The 13128-nt window shown below is 41.4% G+C and overlaps 1 protein-coding gene across 2 annotated transcripts; it reads left to right on the forward strand.

Moving 5' to 3' along the window:
- Positions 1 to 167: 167 nt before the first annotated feature.
- fbln7 (fibulin 7) lies at positions 168 to 12429 on the forward strand. Of its 2 annotated transcripts, none has more exons than XM_085478021.1 (8): positions 168 to 355; positions 2529 to 2691; positions 5558 to 5734; positions 7499 to 7624; positions 7739 to 7876; positions 8344 to 8481; positions 8877 to 9015; positions 11296 to 12429. In XM_085478021.1, exons 1-8 carry the CDS (start codon positions 176 to 178, stop codon positions 11666 to 11668), a joined length of 1434 nt encoding a protein of 477 aa, XP_085334147.1. In that variant the 5' UTR covers positions 168 to 175; the 3' UTR covers positions 11669 to 12429. The 2 variants fall into 2 exon arrangements, with proteins under 2 accessions (XP_085334147.1, XP_085334148.1); XM_085478022.1 differs by lacking the exon at positions 168 to 355 and adding an exon at positions 1089 to 1358.
- The last annotated feature ends 699 nt before the right edge of the window (positions 12430 to 13128 follow it).

Below are 13128 nucleotides of genomic sequence, written 5' to 3' on the forward strand. Positions count from 1 at the left end.
TCACGGTGTTACATGTCTCGACAGAGACAGTAAACAGACACTCTCCTCTTTCATATCAATGACGTTTTAACTCTGTGAGCGCAGCTTGATACCCCGCTTTGCTAATGTCCCGTCGGTTGACAGCTGCCATGGTGAAATAGAGGAGACGGAGGGAGAAACAGACAGAAATGTAACCATGTTCGTTGATTTCAGCATCTTCATAGGCTTTCTCAACAGGGACATCATCTCAAAATGGCTTCTGAGTTCTGCAGCACATTCCTCGATTATGTATTCTCTGTGTTTTTATACTTCTGTCGGGATCTATCTAACATGGACACAGCAAACTCTGCCCGGCAATTGGTCAAAGCCAGCACGGGTAAGCAGAGCTGCCGTTCTTATTGGTTGAACGCAGTGTCGGTCACTTTCAACATCTGCAACAATGAAATGCATATCGCACTTCGCTTTTCCCTTTGTTTTCACTGTTGTCGCGTGTGTTATGCACTTATAACCATCATACCTTACGCTGCTTAACAAAATTAAAACACCTGAACATAAATATCTGTCGATTTATAAGCACAAACGCATTTCTTGTGTCGTTTAATTTTTTTTTTTACGCGAACGGGCTCGCGTAGTGGGACTTCACGCGCGTGTGCAGTCCCGTCATCGACCAGCAGATGTCGCTTTAACTCTACAAATCGACCCGTAAAGACTAAAGAGTTTGCTCGTAGAGATGCGAGCCAGTAAACATACTGAGCGTCCGGTTATTATCGCCAGCAAACTCACAGAAGACTGGAAAAGTCGCACGTTAAGTAAACATATTAACCTAATAATGCAGATATTTGACAAACCCATTAGAAATATGCTGTTAATGGAATTATTATTCTGAAAAGGCTATTCATTGTTAGGTTGTAGGAAAAATAATCTTTACGAGGCTATAACTAAATATAAAAGTCTAACTATGATCGTGCAATTTGCCAAATGCACAGATAATGTTGTATGATGGGATGAGAGAGGTAAAGAAAGAAAAGTGTTTGGCTGTGTCTCGGTGGGAGGGATTCCTGCTGCAGGAAGCCTAGGTGGCGTGCAGAGCTCAGAGGCGAAACTTTCCAAGACCCCAGATATAGAGACGCGGGCGCATCTCTGTCTCAGGCACCTGATGAACATCTTCCACACTCTTCAAACGAGTAGACGGAACTTCTCCACTATTCTGGGGGCATCCAATAGCCTAAAAGGAAGCCTGTTAAATATCTGAGAACAGCAATAGGAAACGGTAGCCTGTTAACTTGGCTGCAGTTTCTGCGATGGCACTGTCTTTCCGATGCAGGTGTTTGCTTTTGCTGTGTTTGACAGCCATCCACAGTGGTCATGGCACCGTTCAGGTAGGAACAATTTACTTTACGCGCGTCCAGAAGTTTGCTGAGAGTTTTATGCCTGAGAAAACTGGTTCAATAATCCCATCGCAAAATCTCATTGAATGCTGTAAAAATCTTCATACATCTTTCAGAAACAAAATGATTAGAATCAAATTTAACTATCCATACAATGACACAAAAATGTTGTTGTTGTTTTCTTTTTTTCCTTATTAGTTTGTGCGGTTGGAAGGTTTTCGACCACCGTGTATTTTAGTGTAATATTAAATCTACGTCGTGTTTTTTAATTGGGAAAAAAAATCAATTGAATCTTCTCATGTCTTGTCAGCTGGTGGCATTTCCCCTGTTTTCTGCCTGAGGCACATAACAGAGCAGGGGCCAGTCTTAATGCTGCACAGGTCCGAGCTCTGTACACCATGCATTTCAATGTATTGAACTTTGTTGTTATTGCACGAAGCCCTGTGAATTCCAGTGCAGGAATTTAAGGTATGCTGCCCAGAGGTGTTCCAATGTAAGCATGTGATTAATAAACCCTCCTAAAAGGATTAGCGGCACTTTCTGTGGGGAACTTTGTAATGGCTTGACAAGTGTTCCCTCCAAAGTAACAGCCTGTGGCACCCATGCTATTTTGAGTCTGCCCATTCGGGATTATCCAATGAGCATGTGCCTTCCTACCGCCATGCAAAATATACAGAGGAACAGCATTTTGGACTTAGGTCCCACTGACATCTGCCACACAGCTTTAGCCCAGCTGTGTCTTTCTCTAGAGTTGTGTTATAAGAGTGAAAAGGGGTGAGGGAGAGTGCTGTGAGGTATAAGTGAATATATTCTAGTAGAAAGCAATAGTTTTGGGTGAAATAAAAAACAGTTTGGCGCTTATCATCAGGTATAGTAAAAATATCTCAAATAAATGTTTTCATAGTGTTGCATAACATATTTTAGTATCCGTGAAAATGCTTTGTGACTATAATAACTGTTTGTCCACCAATAACATGGGTTTAATCTAAATTACTTCATTCTCCACAGCTGCACAATAATGTTTATTCATCACTCAGGTATTACGTTTTATAACCATTAAACTGAAGTAACCTTTCATCCTGCACTCAGTTTTTGCTGGCAAGTCATTGGATTTTTCCAGGAGTCTTTATTCTGCTCACAGTCTTCATTCGTTATTAACAGACATGCATGGATAAGCACCAGGTGGTTGGGGTGCTTCGTCAGATGGAGAAGTTTCTGAAAGGCCAGGAGATGCGGTTTAACGAGGGGCTGAGGATCATGAAGTCAAAACTGGCAGCGCTTCAGAACTCTGTCTCCAAGTTACCTCAAGCAGACCAGTCGTCTGGTGAGTGATAAACAGGAACAGTGCTATCAGAATTAGCAGAATCATCATCATAACATTTAGACATAGAAGAAAAAAGCACTATAAATCATAACGTTAACAATGGCTCAGCTAAAGTCAAGCGATTCAGCTGGACATGGCAATGCAGGGACCTCTTATTGGAGTAGTTAAGTGGAATTTAACCAACGAATATTCATTATTACAAATGTGGTTTTTTTTTGTTCTATCATAGACAAAAATTAAATATAAATAAAAAATATGTATAAATACATACCTATTAATATTTTTTTTAACTGTCCCTTAGTGAATTGCACCACAACCAAATGCTTTTGACCAGCAGTAAGCTTCTGGAGTTATTCTGGCTGGATATTTGACCACTCTTCTTGGCAGAAGTGGTACAGCTAATTTAAATTGGTTGGTATCCTGGCATGGACCTGATTTTTAAACACAGTCCACAAATTTTCAATAAGGTTGAGGTCAGAACTTGAAAAGGACATTGCAGAGGCTTACTGTTAGCCTGCTATCCATTTCAAACCCAGTTTTGATGTGTTTAGGATCATGGGTTTGGGAATACCAAATTCTGTCCAAGTTTCTACTGGGTAGCTGTTAATTTGAGGTAAAGTTGAAGAATTTGGAGGTATTCCTCCTTCTCCGTTAACATGTACCAGTGCCACTAGCACCAAAACAGGCCCAAAGCATGATACTACCACCACCATGCTTGACAGTTGTTACAGTGTTCTCAGTTTTGAAAGCCTCAACTTTACTCCTTCAAACACACTTATTGTCATTGTGGCCAAATAGTTCTATCTTTCTCTCGTTGGACCATAAAGCGTTTCTCCAGAAGGCATTTGTTTTGTCCATGTGGGCAGCTACAAATTTCACTTGAGTTTGAATGTGTCAATTGTGGAGCAGGGGTTTCTTTGTTGGTTGGCACGTCTCATTCCGCAGCAGTGTAAACTGGCTTCGCTGAGGACACTGATGCTGGTCTTCCAGTTGTTTTCAGTTCATGGCAGGGCCTTGGTGGGTTGTTCCTAAACATCCTAACCAATTTATGAGTTGTAGCACTTGGGTTTTCTGCAGTTTCTCTCAGCATTACACAGTCTGACCTAAGGGTTTGTTGGCATGTTCAATCTTGGTAAGATTGTGGAATTGTATTAACACATAGCTGAATGGTCCAAACCAGCAAGCTGCCAAAACTTCTGCTTTTATATAGGTGGTCACACATGGTTAATCAGTACATCTGATAGGCTGATCAAATACCCTCTTAATTCCCATGGTAGCAGTAATGGTGTACATAGTTTTCCATAGGGCTTCACAGTCCTGTGAAACCTTCCTTTTTCACCTGACGGCCTCCTCTGGACATGCTGCAGGCAGTGCCATCTTTACATGGATTGCAAGTGTTCATATCTCTTGTTGAAGAATTGCTTGTAAATGAAGTAGACTGAACCAAATCTGAGACATATACATTTGTGTTCAGTAAACAAATTACCAGTCTCAACACTGACTAAAATCAGGAGCCAGATATTAAAATTATGTACTTAGAAATTGATTAAAATCAGACTCAAAACAGATTTAATAAAACTTGCATTTCTTTCTTTTTTTTTTTCTTTTTTTTTTTTCTTTTTTTTTTTACCAACTATTACACATCTATTATGCTTCAAAGTTAACATACCTGATAAATGACTGTTTAAACCACAGGAAAGATGTCCAAATGCCCCACCAGCCACTTAAACACAGAGTACGGTATGTGGTTGGTTACTATAAGTAGGGCAGCATTTATCCCATAATGCCACTAAAGTCCTTTCATTTGCATGTCATGCTGTATAAAGTTTCATATGCATGCATGATATGACTGCTGTTGTTATGTTTTTTGTTTTGTTTATAATTCAGCAGCGCACTTTTATGTTAAAGTCAGGAGAAAATTCCAGAGTATCAAATTTCAAACATTTTAGAAAGTTTGTTTTCTTTAACTTGATTTTTCCTCTTGAGTGAGTGACAGTGGAGAGCCAGACATACTTTCTTGTATTATGGAATTATACTTTTCTTCTAGCACTTCAAGGCCATCTCAGTTACAGCACTGGGTACTTGACAGGGGAAGTGGATTTGTGGAATTGTGTTATTTGGCAACAGACACTGACACCAATTTGCTAGTGATGGACCAGCGCAGTTCATAGCTCTGTGAAGAATACTTGGCAGGACAGAAAGAAGCTGTTTTGCATTTACAGCAGTAAAGGTTCAGCAAAATAAAAAAGGAAGGAAGAAATATCACAACACCAACTTTAAATGCTTAGACTGAGATAAAACCAAAAAATGTCAAATTCTGGATCGAGTTAACATCATCACTGAGTGATGCCTATGTGCTATATCACACAGAAACTGATCAGAAAACAGCACAATGGGGGGGGGTCTAGCTGTTGTAATAATACAATCATTATCTGTACACAACTCAGTCTGACCAAGTGTGACTTAGAAACTGAAATGTTTTCAGTTTAGGAACAAAAAGAAAAGGAGACAGTTTTCCCACAATTCCTCAAGTTTTAAGAAGAACATAACTCATGAAAGTTAAAAATGTAATCCATTCCTATGATTATGTAATGTAATTATATACTATTAGGGTATTATACATCATACCTTCCAGAGCACGATACATAGCATAACATCTGAGTGCTGGTACACTTCTGACTCATAAAAATGGCTGTTCCTTTGCCCGATGACTGTAAATGAGGCATTGAACAATCTTTTCCCATGAAGTTTCTGCACTGCCCAGAGACACGTGTATATCCTCAGGCAGAGAATGCCAGAGGATGTTGGAAGGCTTATTCCACATGTGACCAGCCTTCCTCTTGTTCCCTTTTTCTTTCTCCCACAGCACCCACCACCTGCCCCTCCCTGGAAGCTCCTGCTCATGGAACCAAGTTCGGGTCAAAGTATTTTGTTGGCCACGAGGTCCATTTCACTTGTTCCCCAGGCTACCACCTTGTGGGTTCTGCGACGCGAGTTTGCCGGGAAAATGGCACCTGGACCGGCGCTGACGTAACCTGTAAAGGTGAGCTTCACTTTCCCTATAGACTTTTAAGATTAGAAGATATTTATTACCCACAAATTCCCAGTTAGACCAGTTTCAGGTGCAGAATGCCATCGCGGTTCAGCTAAAGGATGGTTTTATCTTTCTTCCATATAAAAACATCAGTTCCCGTTTGTGTTTTATTTGCTTTGTTATTCACTGTTGAGCAAAAATGTCCACAAAAATCTATTTAGGGTGACCCTGTCTTAGCATTGTATGAATGACTGGCTGAAAAAGACATCAGCTCAGAAAGAAAAAAGCACAATGGAGTTCCTCGTACACATAGATAACAGGCAAAGAAAAGAGCCATTCTTCAGAGTGTGTGGAGCTCCTCGGCACGCTGAATGAAGCGCTCGTTAAAATGGCATTAAATGTCTCTGAACACAGAAAAACACCTGTACTACATTCCACTGTGGGTCCATTTCCCCGCAGGCTTCTACCCATCATTGCCAGACAGCACTGGTGTGGCTACTGTAAGTTGACACCCCCAGCCCTCGCTCATGTTTCCTCGGTTCTTCAACAGTAGCCCCACTGCACCGGGTTAAGTCCAGTCATTATACTCACACTATGGTCTGATTGCACAGAAGTATGCCAAGCATGCTCTTGATAGCCCTTTCAGCCTGCACCGGTGGCTCTCCTCCAGAAATTCCAAGTGGCACATTTGAACATGTGCGTACGTTTATTGACATTCATGGTTAAAACAACACAAGAGTGCCCAACTCTGCACAGTATTATCCCAGTTCGTGCTTTTCAGTCCAGCGTATTTGATGCCTAAAATACTCATACCAAAAAATTGATCTTGATAGAGTTTGAAAGTCTTTAAAGTTAAGAAGAGTTTAAAAATATCTAGCATGGTGCAGTGGGCCTTTTCATGTTACGGTCCTGTGGTTGCTCCTGGGCAAGCCAAATAAAAATTAGAGGAACTGGTTGTTATCCTGTATACTGTGGCCTCAGTGCTGAGGTTCAAAGAGCACAGTCTGCTTCAAAATGTGTACATCTGTAAAACTTTCGGAGCCAACTAGACTTCATAAGGCACGGCATGCCAATCTTCCACTTGTGTCCTAATTTAAAGAGACAGAGCAAATTGTGGTGCTGTCACAACGCCACAATCAATGCCATCCTGCTAACTCTGTCAAACATATGCGCAATATCCTTTAGTATTTATTACTTTATTGACATCACACAGAGTCAGAGTAACGCATCCACTTGTTTTGACATCATACAGGTTCAAGACTACATTTAAACTGCTGGGACGTTTTTGAAGCATCCTCAGCTTGTAGCTCAGCATGCACAGTGGTGCAGGGGTTAGCACCATCTCCTACTCTGGGTTTCATCCACCAGAGTTTGGATGTGCTCCCTGTGGTTTCTCTCTGGGTACTCCAACTTCTGTGCAGAGACAAGCATGTTAGGTTCAAAATTAGCCAATCTTAATTGATGTTTCTCCATGTAAGCCTTGTAAGAGAATGATTTCCTGTCCAGGGTGTACAGTACCTGATCTCATGTTCAACTGGGACAGGCTCCAATCACACCCCTTGATTTTCATATTAATGGCCATTTCTGACACTGATATAGTCTTACTCACAATCAGAGGCATTCGCAGCAGTACCAGTTTGGGCATGTTTCAATGAAGCCACGGAAATATTTGTAAAGGATTTTCTCCATGAAAATGATCAGAGGCTAGTGAAGACGTTGCACATTTCTCAACACGTTGACTGTAGTTAATTTAATACTCTCCTATATCCACAGATGTAAGCGAATGTGCAAGTAATCCCTGCCAGAATGGAGGTACCTGTGTGGAAGGGGTCAACCAGTACAAATGCACTTGCCCCCAAAACTGGAGTGGCTCCCACTGCCAGCACCAAACACAGACAGGTCAGTACCATGGAAGGAATGTCTGAGTCCCTTGGTTTGTTTGTATTAGCATGTCACTCGGGACTTTACCCTAGGTGGCATTACGATTTCATAATTTATTTTTTTCTATCACAGCGCCCCCTGAGTGGAGTGTCATGAACGATCCAGCGTTCAGCCGGAGACCTCGCTGTGCCCAAGTGAACCAAGCCCAGCACTGCAGCTGCGATGCGGGCTTTCACATGAGTGGCACCTCTGACAATAGTATCTGTCAGGGTGAGCTGTAATTATGTGCTACCTTAATTGATCCCTGTTGGGAAATTCTCCTTTTCTCCACCTCATAGGGAGGTAAGGTCAGCCGCAGAGCCGTTCCCTTGAGCTGCTGACCTGCTCTACGATATCTCCGTGGGGCATAAAGAGATGTTATATGGAATTTACTGATGAAAATACCACAAAGTACCTGAATCCTTCACTCCTCTGGTGATTAATACAGTTGCAAATGAGAGTAATCTGTAGAGCCAGTCTGTGACAAACAAAATAATCCTCTTGAGAGGTCACGAGCTGATTAGCATCTCTTTAGGTCTTAGTTACCCTCATCGAGCCATATCAAATATACTGTTACCTATGTTCCAAATAGGTCCTCCCATCTGAGTTACTTTTGCAGGCACATTTCTTTGACCTTGTTATATGATGCATGTTTTAAAGTCAGTGTGTACATGCATTTATTTTCTGTTTATTGACAGATGTAAATGAGTGTGAAGTGTACCGGCTGGACCAAGGAGGGAAACTGTGCGTCCACGAGTGTGTAAATGTCCCAGGCTCGTACCACTGCGCTTGCCCCAGCGGTTACAAGTTGCTTCTAGATGGGCGGAGCTGTGAGGGTGAGTGACAAGGGGGAACGCAGGACAAAGGCTTATTCACAGGGCCCTGGCTGCAGATCTCACTGGATAAGTAGCTCAGATAGGAATACCTGTGATTTAGAAGGATACGGAGCAGCAGAGATTTTAGTTTTTCTGTAGAATTGTTTGTCTGCGTTGCTACTTTTATTGTTACCCCTGAAGGTAACCGTGCTTTCCAAAGGAATGAATGACCTCACCCCTTCCCAGTAGAAGGGATATTTAGGACATTTCTGGTAGTCAAACTTTAAAAAAACAAAAAACCCCAATAGCAGAGCACCCCCTGCTCACACCGTGGTAACCAGGAAGCAGGGTGTCGGCCTGGCAAGCTTCTCTCCCTGCTTCTCATTCTTACATGCCTTTGCTGTTTTGGCCTCCAGATGTGGATGAATGTTTAAGCCAACAGCACAACTGTAGCCGAGGGACAACTTGTATCAACATGGGAGGAGGCTTTCAGTGCGTCAATCCAGAGTGTCCCCACTCTCACGGCGACATCAGCTACGTCAAGACATCTGCCTTGTAAGTAGATGCATCCTAATGTGAACCACTAGTCTTCTTTGTTTTTTCAGTGACTAGTTAAAAAAAAACAAACATCTGTCACGTCTTAGCGAGAACAGCCATCTTTTAATACAGTCCAGGACCTGTTTGCCATTGGTAGAAATAACATTACATTTCTATGGTAACTGCTGAGGTCTGGCAACACAGACACATCACTAACAGCCAAGTTAAAAAACAGTTTGGGAACATGAATTAAAGGCTGCCCGTGAGACGGATACGAAGCCTGTTCACAGTTTACCAGCCAACCTCCTGGTCCAACTTTGACTTTCTGTACTTGCTGTAGTCCCAGTGAGCGAAACATCTGGATGCATTCACTCAGTTTTATCCATAGACTGTACAGAGAAGAAGCACATAGCCACTGTGATGTCAGTCTGTGGAATATGGGCTTTTAGAGACAGATTTACTAATGCTTAGGTTTTGGCATAAAAAAACGACAAAGATTACAAAGAGAGCGCAGTGACAAGGTTCCATGTAAAGAGGTAGGAACTCAGTGTGCAAAAAATAGGAAGGAGAATATTTAAATCAGGGGCACAAACTGATTTTCTAACTTTTGTGAGGCATAATCTACTCCTGGGCCGATATTTAACACAAAAAAGTGCTTCTTATTTCTCGCACCTATTTTTCAATATTGAAATGTACTGACTATGTTTAGAGAACAGGGCAACTTTTGTAGATCAGCCCTAAAACTAACCACACCTATGAGCGCTATTTGGGGATTGCGTCAGATGCTATTTTGCCCCATTTAGTAAAGCCGATCTTAAGGGCTTTAAATTCTAAGGGTGGATCTGGCTGAGTACTGAAGGATACTGTACACTCATATGGAAGGGTTGTGTCCATTACATTTTACTTATTTTACTCTAAATGAGACCAAAGTTTCCCAAATAACCAGAAGACTGGGTTAAATAAGATGTGAAAATAGTAATTGAGACCATCAGGAAAAAGGGTTACTGAGTTAATAAATGAAAAGAGTATTATATTCTTTTAATTTGAAACCATGCTTACTTTTGCAACCAAATGAGTCATCGCCCTGGTGGCCATTAAAAAGAAGCACGTTTAATGCACTTCCACACACTGGATTTCACTTTTCAGACCTGGAGACATCCATCTTTTATTCTTGTCTCTGGTTTCAATAATCTGGTGAAAGGATTTACTGCTGTAATAATGCACTTGTTTTCCCACATACTACTTTTTGCGAGTGATGAATTCCCTCGTGACATAGAAAATGCACACTCAGCAGAACCGCACCATTTTTTTCCCTATTTCTTTGGAGCCACGTAGGATGTCAATATGTTTTATTTGCCAGCCATCAGCAAGCTGCTTCATTTAAGTGCATGAAACAAAGCTCTGTTTGCTTCTACTGAACCATCAGTGTGGTGAAATAGTGCTCTGGTGCCAGCAAACCTGAAGGAGAAATGTTTGAGGAAAATACTTGTAACAAGAGAGAAAAGAAAAGATTCGAGTGAGAGCGTAGCTGTGACCCAGTTCCTTTCTACGTGCTCATGTTCACCACATTTTAGGTTCATGAAAGATTGAATTCAGTGTAAGTGCAGATGTTAGCGTGCATATTAAATCCACGTTATTGTTGCTAGGTCCCACAGCGCAATGAATAGCGGAAATAGACACTCATAGCTCCAACAACTGATAAGACAGCTTCTGGAAATTTTTAGATAATATAACAAAATGTTGGAAAATACAATAATCTCAATAAACTGAAAGTCCAGATACATTTCTCAGATCTCTCAGATTTCTTAAGGAACCAGCTTTCATATACTGTAAATCTAGGTTTTTAAGCTCTGTCCCTTCTTGTCCATTTTCCTCAGATTTTTTAAGAACTCTTTAAGAACCATGCTGAGATATGCCAAAACTTCAGCTCTTTGGGAATCACCTAGTTGGTGCAAAAATACTATGTTATGTTATGCCTGCCAGACTGCGTTATCTTTGGCATAATTTGGAGATGCAGCTAAAGAAATGGTTTGTGACAGGCTGCTAGGGTGACAGGGCAGCTAAAGATTTAAAATGGTCTCTTTGCTAAGTTGCCTGTTATGTGTAGACACAACACTTAGTTGGGAGTTAGGAGCCTTTTTATGCTTGGTCAGGTACAAGGACTGGACTGAAATGGAGTAAACATGCAGCCAATGTCTAGAGAAAAACATTGAAATGAGTATATGTATGTGTGTGTTTCACTTCTCCAAAGCACTTTGCCCAGTAATTCTTAATATTTACTGTATTTCCTTCCTGCAGTCAGTGTGAGAGAAACCCCTGCCCCATGGACAGCCGTTCCTGCCACCTGGCCCCCAAGACTGTGTCCTTTCACTACCTGTCTCTGCCCTCCAACCTGAAGACTCCCGCCACGCTTTTCCGCATGGCGACCGCTGCCGTCCCCGGCCGCGCCGGCCCGGACAGCCTGCGTTTCGGCATAGTGGGCGGAAACTCACGCAGTATCTTTGTTATGCAGCGCTCAGACAGACAGACTGGTGAGCTGATACTGGTCCAGCAGCTGCGCGGGCCACAGGAGATCAGTGTTGACGTGGACATGTCCGAGTACAGCGACCGCACCTTTCAGGCCAAGCATGTGGCCCAGGTCCACATTCTGGTTTCACCTTACAATTTCTGAGCAAAGGAGGAAGATAAAGAGACTGAAAACTGTAGGAAGTTTACTTCAACCTATTTCAGAAATCAGTTTGTCTGAATTAGCAGTCACAGCCAAAATTACCAAAAGAGTGAGAAGGCGACAAAGCTGATTTTTAATCTCTATTTTATAAATCCAAAAATTAATGGAGAATTATAATGTAGCTGCATCTTTAGATAGTATCAGTATGCCTATGATTGACAATACTTGGCTCAGTGCATTTACATTTATAAGATCTAAATAACAGCATAATGAATGCAGAATGAGGGATCCATAGCTGTCATTGCTGTTGCTTTCTGTATGGCCACTATAGTTAATGTTTGTGTAGCTCAGGCCGCAGATTTAATGCACTGCCTTTGCTTAACTGATGATAAATCCCTTTTTGACATTAGTGCTCCTGTGGCTCTAATTTATTGGCGATAATTGTTGCTGTTTTTTTTAGTTTTTTTTACAATATAGGAAACAGTATGCCACATGTTTATCTTCAATCATATACTGTATATTGGTTTTTTTTTACTAGCTTGCTTTGTTTACCTTTTGTAATACTAAGGGAGATTTTTAAGCAGTAGCTGCAGTGCTGTACCTGGTCTGTTTCCCCTGTTTCTCATAATCTGTATGTTACCCAGAGGTATTCTCATTATACTCCAAAACAATGATGATTTGTCAACCTTGCCAATGTAATACATAGTTTATCTGGAATTTTAATTGCCTCGGCATAACTGCAATAAAATCAGTCCAACTTTTCAGTATTTGTTAGGACTACCTCGCTTGATCCTGAGCAGAGTGCTTTTAAATGGCTTTGCAAATGTGCTTGTTTTCATTCAACAACCATTGTGGGGGGTTTTAATCACTGAAAGGCAAACCCATACATAGCTGAAAAATGAAGCTTGGATGGCTATAAAACGCTTTCTGAATGAAGAGATGAAAGATTCGAGAAGAAGAATGTGTGTTCAATAACATAACCCCTGGAGCAGAAGTTCACAGGCAGTACACATCATACAAGTATTTCCAACATGTCTTAGAAACAAAGGAAGTCTCATAGTGTTTTTATTTGACTTTAGTAGAAGCAACAGCAACTGTCACATCTTCAAAATGCATCTCAGTGTGTCTATTTGATAAAGGAAAAGCAAAACAAAAAAGATTAATGCTTACCACATGTGTTCTCTTAACTTCTCCTGTCCTCCTCTTATGTCTGCATCCAGGACATCGCAATAAAAGGGGCCAAAAAAAGCTAGGCTACATGCTTCGAGGCAGGAGTGGATAGTGAGACTCAAAACACATGCCTCAATGATACGCACTGCTTTGAAAATGACAATGCGCCTTAATAGCTGGCGTAATTTCCTTTGGTAATGTACCAGGAGCTCTTACATTGCAGCCTTTGTTTCAGTGTGGAGCTCAGGCTGTTTGATGTTTATACGTTTCATCCATTCTCCGGCAGAGGGATA

The sequence above is a fragment of the Copadichromis virginalis genome, linkage group LG13 (genome assembly GCF_057382275.1).
Source record: "Copadichromis virginalis isolate Kocher_CV1m ecotype Utaka linkage group LG13, C_Virginalis_male_GT1.1, whole genome shotgun sequence".
Classification (NCBI taxonomy): domain Eukaryota; kingdom Metazoa; phylum Chordata; class Actinopteri; order Cichliformes; family Cichlidae; genus Copadichromis; species Copadichromis virginalis.

Bases quoted from the DNA above. Each gene is read 5' to 3' on its own strand.
- fbln7 (XM_085478021.1), top strand. From the start codon at position 176: ATGTTCGTTGATTTCAGCATCTTCATAGGCTTTCTCAACAGGGACATC. The intron at 5,735-7,498 runs GTGAGCTTCACT...CTATATCCACAG, and splicing joins CGCTGACGTAACCTGTAAAG to ATGTAAGCGAATGTGCAAGT. The intron at 7,877-8,343 runs GTGAGCTGTAAT...GTTTATTGACAG, and splicing joins TGACAATAGTATCTGTCAGG to ATGTAAATGAGTGTGAAGTG.